Genomic DNA, 9,355 nt, shown 5'->3' on the forward strand with positions numbered 1-9,355 from the left:
TGTGGGTGGTGGTGGGGGGGGGGGGGAGCAGAAAGACAGAGAATGAGCTTATTAATGTGCTGCTTCTTCTTTCACTCTCCAGTCAGTGTGGAGATGGGAAGGAGACCTATAAGAGAAAGCGAAACTGCGACAGAGAAATGTGAAGTCCTCTTCACTACCAGACAGGCTGTGCTTTGTGGTAGGACTGTGTAAATCTCAGGCAGGTAACCTGTTTATAGATATAAGTGATTCTGCGCTGGACCTAGAAAAGTGTATAAGTGCTAGTGTGCCAATTTAGTTTGAAGGCTGCAGCAAAATCGACCGTGGGGTCAAAACAAATAACTTACAAATTATGCAGCGCCCGCAACATATAATGTAGTAACCTGTTTGCCTGGAGTTCAGCTTTAAAGGAAACTTCCGCCTGTACCTTGCATGTAGAGTGCGGTACTGTGCAATACTGTGTAATAAATACAGACTTCTTTATAAAAGAAAAAAATGTGCATTTATTTATTTTTTTTGCATTAGAGCCAGTAAAATATTTCAACCATGTTCAGTGGATGACAGATGCAATGCCCTGGCTCCTGCAGACATTCAGTAACATAGACAGGAGGCAGTGTCAATGGACTACATGTGGGGTGTATTTCATTGAGAACTTCAAGTCCCTCTGACACGGTCGCTGATAGGACTTGTAATGTGAATGGATGATGGGGCTCTGTTGGCGGAGCAACACACAGCTGTACCGAATTCAAACGTGTACACAAGCCTGCAGGGAGAAGAACGCCACAATTCAGGTAAGTGGGAGGACAGGAGAAGGGTGGCGATCTGACCATGTTTCATGTTACACCCCAAATTTAAGTATAATATGAAACATGGTCAGAAAGGTAAACTTAGCCTTTAAAGGAAACCTTTCCTAAAAGAGACATGGAGGCTGGGTGCTATTGCTGACTATTCACTTAGCAAATTATAGTTGCCTGGCTGTCATGCTGACCCAATGGCTTTAACACTTAGGCAGAGTTGGCCGAAATACGAGCAGTGTGTGGCCCCGTCAGCACCCCTCTTTTCAATAAAAGTAAATTCTTTAATCGACTTTTGTTGAAGGATCCAGTTCACAATTCTCTGCGGAACAGTGACTGCAGCCAATTAGAAGTATTCTGAAAGCAGCACACCCGCCACTCTCGAAATACAATAGCCTGGCAGGGCTAAATGTGGTGGATGGGTGGAACGCTTTTTCTCATTCAGTTTGTGCGACTGAATGAGAAAAGAATGCATAGTGTATGGTCAGCTTTAGGGTTGTTGTGAGGATTAGTGGTAGGGTTTCTGAGAATAGGTTATAGTGAATATAATTGTTGGGAGCCTTCGGTTGGACTCCACACCAGGAGATCTGTTCTAAAACTACCATTGCTATGCTCCTGGCGCTGAAAGCTAATGTATCATGGAATCTTTCTTATCACTAGTTACATCAGTGATACACTGTGGCTATAAGTAGCAGTACAATGGCCTCATTTGGTTCTTTCTGGCCACACATGGGCAGCTCTTCTACACTTGGATTGGGTTGGCATCTTAAATATCTGTAAATAATAAGTCAAGGCAACTGGACTTGCTGTATTTTTCTTGACGACGTTTCACTGGACATCCGACCAGCTTTCTCAAAGAAAAAGCTGGTCGAATGTCCAGTGAAACGTCTTCAAGAAAAATACAACAAGTCCAGTTGCCTTGACTTATTTTTTACAGATATACCATGACCTGGATGAATGAGAACCTTCACAGACACGTTGGCATCTTAAGTTCAACAAGGAAGGGACAGAAATCTTGTATGAAGTTGCAGCATATCAATTGGTTCATGGCTGAACACATATACAGCACAATAGTGGATATTTATACATTGGGAGGTGGGGTAGAACCTCATTTACCGGTACCTATCTCTACTAGAGCCCGTTCGGAAGTCCTGTACCTCTTTAATCAGTGCCAATTAGCTCATCAGAATATCAACAACAATACAAGAGAAAGTTCTATCACTGGGCAATCGGGATGAAAGTGACTGTGACAGGCAATTATTCTGTGATTTGCTCTGGGAGGGCTTGTCCATCCTGTTTGTTTAAGGGGAAGGAAGCTAATCCCAAAAGCCAGCCCTGGTTTCCCCCGGAAATCTAATAATACAGTGTGTGCCATCGTTATTTTTATCTTTGCCTGTCCTCCCTGATAAGTGGAGATTATTCTTACTGGTATGATAGTTCTGAAGCTCAGTAAACTATGCCCCCCCTCCGTGGCCATTTCCTGTTTGCGTGATGTTGGATTTGAGACTGTATGGAACAAGCTGAAGTCTTATTTAATAAGGCAGGAAGCAATATATAATGTGCATTTTCTCCTATTAGCTGATGAGCAATCATCTTTTATTGTTCTGACCGATAAGCATTGTGGACCAGTGGCATGGTGGTAGACCAGGGAAGTGGGGAGTGCAGGGAAATTATATTCAGCATGCTTAAAGTCCTTTTTTTGCAAAGCACAGGTTCACTTTAAGATTTCCAGTGCCCACTAGTCTCATTAATCAGCTTACCTGGCTAGGCATAATAATCCAAACCAACAACAGAAGATGCATGGCCGCACTTCCTTACAGTGTATACAGCTCATGAATCAAAAAGCCAGCATCCATCCATACTGATGCATTTTGGCCAATCCTTGCCTTAGTCATAGCATGCTATGGCTGAAGACAGTATTGGCCGAAATGCATCAGCATAGATGTCTTTTACCTTACAGGTGGATTCCAACTGGGTGCTGGCTTTTTGTATTCACAGACTTGCATTGGTGATATTTGAGGGGTCACAGTCACCTAGTGCTAGTAAATGTCCCCGCTGCTGGTGGTTTCAGCTTAGCTGTATTAGAATCTCACTGTACCTGAAAGATGTTACATTTAGTGCTTAGCTTCTAATTTTATTATAAATAACATCCAGCTTTTTAATTGGGCCTTTTAGACAAATCTGTACTTTTCCCATTGAAGGAGAAGCAACACCCACATACCTCCCCTTCGCTTTCCTGCCACTCTGTTAAGCTGCCAGGAGTGATGAAAATAACTGGTAATAGTATGGAGAATATTTGACTCACTCTCCTTTATGTCATTATCCCAGCACTGCCACATGGACAGGGTTAAATAATGTGCAAGTATACAACAAACAGGTATTTATTATCTCTCATAGAGATCACGGTACTCCCTGCTCCCCCTGACAATGTCATCATCTGATTTTTTTTTCTGCAGAAAGATAGAACCATTCAGGGGTGTAACTAGAAATCACAGGGCCCCATAGCAAAATTTTGTATGGGGCTCTATGATTTCTAATTACGCCAGAGCCCACCTGAGATCCCAAACAGCCCACCTGAGAGTGACCCTGCAGAGCCCACTATAGACTCGCTATTGTGGGCTCTGCAGGGTCTCAGGTGGGCTGGTCACATCCCTGCACACCTCTTACGTGTCAGTCCCAATCCGCTATCCGCCTCCTCCACCGCCGGGCCCTGCCTCTTCCTCCGCTGCCGACGCCGGACCCAACCTCCTTCTCTGCACCTGCTGGCTATCACTGACTTAGTAGCGGCTGTGAGAAGGAACGTTCCACTGCACAGATTACTGACAGGTTGTCAGTGATCTGAACAGCGGCGCAATCCTCCTCGCAGCTGCGCGTTCCTCCTCACAGCCGCCGGTGACAGCCAGCAGCCTGTGATGCCACAGCGACCCAGGCGGCCCTCACAGCATCAGCGGGACCCCTTTGTCCCTCATCCTGGCTGGGCCCCCCTGTGCCCCGGACCCCATAGCGGCCGCCTGGGTCGCTATGGTGATAGTCCCGCTACTGGAACCACCTATGTTTAGGCATTTTTCAGGGTCAGCATCTACTTGCTGAATTGAGATGCTCAGAGATGACACATTCATGTAAATTTTGATCCCTGTGCAGATCTTAGCCACGTTTACAAATGTCTGACGTAGATCAGCCCCTACAGCAGGCTCTCACCTTCTGACTTGCTGCAAAGTGACAATGATGCAGTCTAATCACTAGGGGATAGGAGACTGAGAGCATGTATCCTCTTGCCTGCAACAGACTGATGACAGCACCTAAGCAAAGTCACTTGACTGGAGCTCAATGGCTGATTTTTAATAATAAAAGGAATAGCTTTTCTGAAAAATGTTATTGTATATATGTCAGGAATGTATTCACACAGACTTGTAACGTTACTGGAAGGTCCATTTTAAAAAAGCTTGTGAGAATGTAAGAGGGATATGATTATATACATGTACTGACATTCACAAATTAATATGGAACATTTTTCTTTCAGGTTTAAAGAACGAATAGTTTTCAAGCAAGATATTTATCCCACTGAAGATGATGTCCATCATATACCTTTAATTGCTTTGGGGATACTTGTTGTGGAGGCACTTAGAAGACGTTAATTTGTCATCAACCTTATCAGTGCAGAATGCCAGCTAAAACACCAATTTATTTAAAGACTTCAACTCCCAAGCGGGGTAAAAAGCCAAAGTTACGGGATGTTTTATCAAGGGAGATGATAAGCCCTCCTCTGGGAGACTTCAGGCATAGTGCTCACATAGGACTGGAGGGACAAGAAGACATGTTTGGGGAACTGTCCTTCTTGCAGGGGAAGTATGATCTGCTTCCAAACTTGGGCCGGAAGTTGACCCTGCAGAGCACGGACACCAGCCTTGACCAGGAGTTTCACCCTCATGACAGTGATGGAAGCTTCCGTCCCTTCCTCAAAAATGCAGTTTCTCTTCCCGTCTTCGCTGGTACCCAAAGTAAGGAGAGAGCACCTCCAAAACCCCCCAGGCTCCACCTGGAAGATGTCCCAAGCCAACGTTCTATGTCTATAAGCTATGGAGAGGGACGCTTTCATAGAGAAGAAGAAATGTCCTTCTCTTCTATCTCACAGGAGGAGAGCAGCAGGGTTTTGACAAGTTCCGCTTGTTCTTCTGAGGGTTCCATTACTGGAAACATGTACACACAAGAACACGGGACAGATGAATATGAAGACAAGCCAGACAGCACAGATGCTAAGATTGTGGACACTCCATATGAGTCGCTATTTGGGCTGGAGCTAGACCTTGGACCATCCATTTTGGATGATGTTCTGAGGATAATGGATGGTTATAAAGCTTCCTGACATTGGAAAAGCATCAACATTTTGTAAATAGTCATGTATGGACACTATTTATTAGTACAGAAGTGCTACAAAGAGAACTAGTGAAAGAAAAGTTGAACCATCATCTGCCTACGATACCTATGGATATTTGGTTCTTATTATGACAACAATATTTCATCTTAGCACTAAGAATATTACAATATATAATATAATGACATTTTGCTGGCATGAACACTTCTTGAGAATATTTATTATACAAAGTTCTTTAACAGGTTTAACAACTGAAGGCAAACTAGCAGTAAAAATATATTTCAGTCCCTACAAAATATTACAATATGGCTCAAGGCTCATTCACACCAAATGCATTCTTTGTGCTTTCGTTGCAGAAAATTGGAATTTGTACTCAATGCAATAATCCGCCTTTGCATTAGATTAGACAAGATGCTTGAGTTGATGTGAATTGATGCGAGTTAGAAAAAAAAGGGTGCTCCAGTTTACAATTCAATTTAAGCTATGAATCTAAAATGTCCAATAAATGTTGCGCATCTGGTGTAAATGGGAAAGCTCACCCCAACTTAAATTCATAGTTACATAGTTAGTCAAGTTGAAAAAAGACACAAGTCAATCAAGTTCAGTTGATTTTTTTTAATAGTCTTGTATAAAAAGACTACTTCAGCTATATAAGTTGCAAAAATTTAATTGTATATTCCTATGGTCTCTTTTTTTCTAATGAACTGAAATAGGCAATGTGCATGCGCTGCTAAAAGTAATGGAAGGTTATCCATACTATAATTACATGATCAACCCCTGTGAAGCAATAAGAAGCATTATATCGATTTAGACATGAAGCACCTTTGCAAGTATCTGACAACAGATGGAATTCTTAGTGAAGGGTAGTGCAGTGGATGACTGTAATTTGACCTCAAGCTTCGTGCAGGCTTTCTGGGAAGCACAGTGAACCAGATACATAAGCAGGGGAATGAAAATTCCAGGAAATCCTATGTATGAACTGAAAACTGTTGCCATGTTTGCAAGTAAGGTATATTTACAGTGTAGGAAAGTATGACTTGCTACAGGCTGAAATGGAAATGTATGTTAGTTGAAATAAGTTGTTAAATGGCTTGCATAGTGATGTAGTGGTGGATTGCCAGGCTCTGTACTGCATATTAGTGCATATTAGCTATTCTCCCTCTAAAATGGAGTAGTTAAATGTTTTAGTTAGTTGCATTTAACAATTTCAATAGCTTGTTATTTAAAAGGTAAAGCATACATGTGGACTCCAGTGTCTTACGAAACCAACATGAGGAAGATCAGGCAGGTGACTTTGGGTGCTTGCATGGGCCCTCAGTTATTTTTCAGAGTGGTCTGGGCCCTTCTATTAAACACTCAGCTATACTGGTCACACTGTGGCCCACCTGATCCTCCTCCACTTAACCTGAACTCTTGGCTTTTGAAGCCATCTAGCTGACTTTGTGGGCAGCAGGTAAGCAAGTGGAGCAGGAAGGGAGGGTCACTGATAGTATAATAGAGCAAGCTCAGTTTTTAGGGTCTGGAAATGTGGAACTTCAGTTTTTAGGATCTAGAGCGTGGTAACATACATCGGGAGGTGCCCCATTATCATTCAGATGGTGGCTCCACCCAAAATACACTTTAGGTTCTCAACTGATTGATGATATAAGATAGGTAGAAGAAAGTGAAGATTACTGTTAACTGAAAGGTGCAAAGTCTATAGATGGCTAAGAGTAAAGGAGACATTTTAATATAGTGGCAAGCTTAAAGGGTATCTCCACTCACCCAATATTACAATTAATTGAACAAAATGTCAAACTATATCCTCTTCCTAACGGCCTCATACGCACATACATTGTTTTTTATTCAACTATTGGCATTACTGTGACGAGTATCAGATTCAGACATTTTTAAAAAGCTGTCTACAAGCTTCAAACAGCTTTTGGAAGCCATTTTAGCAATGCTTGAAACTTGTGGAAAAAAATCTTGCTGAAGTCTGCCAAGTGCTATCTTAAAGCTACAGTCAGCACACACATTAAGATCTGTATTCAACATTCCAACAATGGCCCTAAATAGTCTTTGGTGAAGTCATGGAGATAACAAAATCAATGATATATGGCTTTAATTGGCTGTATCTTCACCCCTGAAGATAGAACAGCCAGATCATTGATCAGATCGACAGCACAGCATGATCATGAATGCTTAAGGTACCAAAAAGGACTTTTACTTACCTGATCCCTTGCTCCTCTGGCAGCCAGCACTCTTCACTAATGCTCCAGGTTATGGGCAGCCCCTTGATGTCCTCACGTAAAATTCAGTGCTATTGATGTTAAAGTACCTACAACCACCAGAGCGCCTTAAAGAAAAGGCTGCAGGGGCTGGTCTTAGTGTGGAGGTAGCCTGCGGGGAGCGAGAAATTAGGTAAAAGTCCTTTTTACTGATACCCTAGGTATACATGAGTATTAACCACTGCAATGCGGGGGGAGCCCCACTTCGATGTTATTTTTAGTTTTCCCTGGAATTCAGTTTTAATTTTGCTCTCCCCTCCTGTCAGCATATTACCTGTGAGCACATGATTGTTCTCTATTGCTGCCCCTTCCTCTCCCAGTACTGCTTACAGGAGGCTGGACAGGAGCCCACACAAGCTGCAATTAAAAAATGTAATACATTTAAGGGCGTCTTTTATATCACTTCATTATTTGTGGGGCTTTTTTGTGTGTAATTATATCTGCCTGGAGTTTGGCTTTATGTTTTAATACCTCAGCAGAGATACATCATTAAGATTCAACAATCAGCACATACAATAAAGCCTATTAAAGCCATATGATTGCTTTTGTGTTCTGTCACCATGGGCCCCATTCAAAAGCTTTTGGGGAAAGCAACTTGATGTTTTTTCAAGGATAAATGCCGTCTTACAGAAAACAATATCCCATAATTCCCTTCTCCTCTATAAAAGATATAATGACTACCCACAGCACATGCAATGGTTATTGTCCTCTATATCTGGGATCTGTAAATGACAAATACCGCTCCTAGCTGCAAACCGATCAACTGGTCTGTATCTGAGGTCTGTGCTGATACTGGGCTAAATGATGATGATCAGTTTTTTTTTTCTAAAACTGTACTTATCCTTTAATTACAACCTATACACAAAGCTTCTCAGTCCAGCAAATGTCGGTGTGAACTAGGAGGCTCAGTATGACTGGAGTGTACCTTTAAGAAGGGAAGTAGAAGATTAAAGGCCAGCCAATCACAACCCAACATGCTCAGCTTAGTTGGGAATTACATATATACAGAAATTAGATTTTGCATGCAATACCCAGCCAATCACAAGCCAGCGTGCTCAGATGATTAATGTCCTTGTCAATGTAGACTTTTGTCCATTTTTTGGAGCATTTTTACCATGCATTGTAGCTCTATTACATGTGTTTTCCTTATGCATTATGGTGCGTTTTTGATTCAATAATATACATGTTCATGCATCGTGTGTATTTGGTTTGACCTGCCCTCGCTGGTCTCCATATTGTTGTGGACTTTGGGAAGATCCCACTGTCTAGATTTCTGTGCCTTGTGTTGAGGAATCTGATAACAATGTCCATATTTGCACCTTCTTTGTTGAACATGAGGAAGGGAGGCGACATAACAGGCGCAGATACTGGATTCACATAGCGATTGCTTGTATAATGACCTCAGAGAACATGATGATAAATTCTTCTCATACACCCGGATGTCTATAAAGGCTCATACCCCTGGCGGCTGAGCCCGTACAATGTAATAAACAGCATTTTTACACCCCTGGGGAGCCTCTGGTACTGCCTACAGCCTCTCATAGAAGTCAATGGTTGTACATGGGTATATGTTGGTACATGTGTATTCATGTGGACCTAAACTCCTGCAGCTATTCTGTTTCCATGGATTTACATGTGCATCCATATGCAGCTGTATGCAAGTACTGGCACATCCCCTTGTACAGCCATTAAGTTCTATTGGAGTACCTGCGGTTCACTGACAGGGGGGCAATAAGTAGGTAATTACAATTTACATGTGTAATGAGCCCTAATAAGGTAACCTCAGATGATCATACTCTACAAAATCGTCACTGTCTCCTTGTACTTCGTACAGCTTTTTGCCAGGGGCTAGAAATGTATGAAAATGCATCAAAACTCACTATACGTGTGTTTTTGTGCAACGCTATAGACTTCTATGGGCCTCACAGTGCATGAAAATGTAC

The 9,355-nt window shown here is 42.3% G+C and overlaps 1 protein-coding gene across 1 annotated transcript in view; it reads left to right on the forward strand.

The window, feature by feature from the left end:
* Positions 1 to 5,208, forward strand: part of LOC108792251 (cdc42 effector protein 2-like) — a 31,847-nt gene extending 26,639 nt beyond the window's left edge. Inside the window, exon 2 of the mRNA XM_018562988.1 lies at positions 4,294 to 5,208. Within this exon, the coding sequence (XP_018418490.1) occupies positions 4,435 to 5,136 (702 nt within the window). The 5' untranslated portion in view covers positions 4,294 to 4,434 and the 3' untranslated portion in view covers positions 5,137 to 5,208. The remainder of the gene's footprint in view (positions 1 to 4,293) is intronic.
* The last annotated feature ends 4,147 nt before the right edge of the window (positions 5,209 to 9,355 follow it).

This window comes from Nanorana parkeri, unplaced genomic scaffold, assembly GCF_000935625.1.
Source record: "Nanorana parkeri isolate BGI_ZX_2015 unplaced genomic scaffold, ASM93562v1 scaffold620, whole genome shotgun sequence".
Taxonomy (NCBI): Eukaryota; Metazoa; Chordata; class Amphibia; order Anura; family Dicroglossidae; genus Nanorana; species Nanorana parkeri.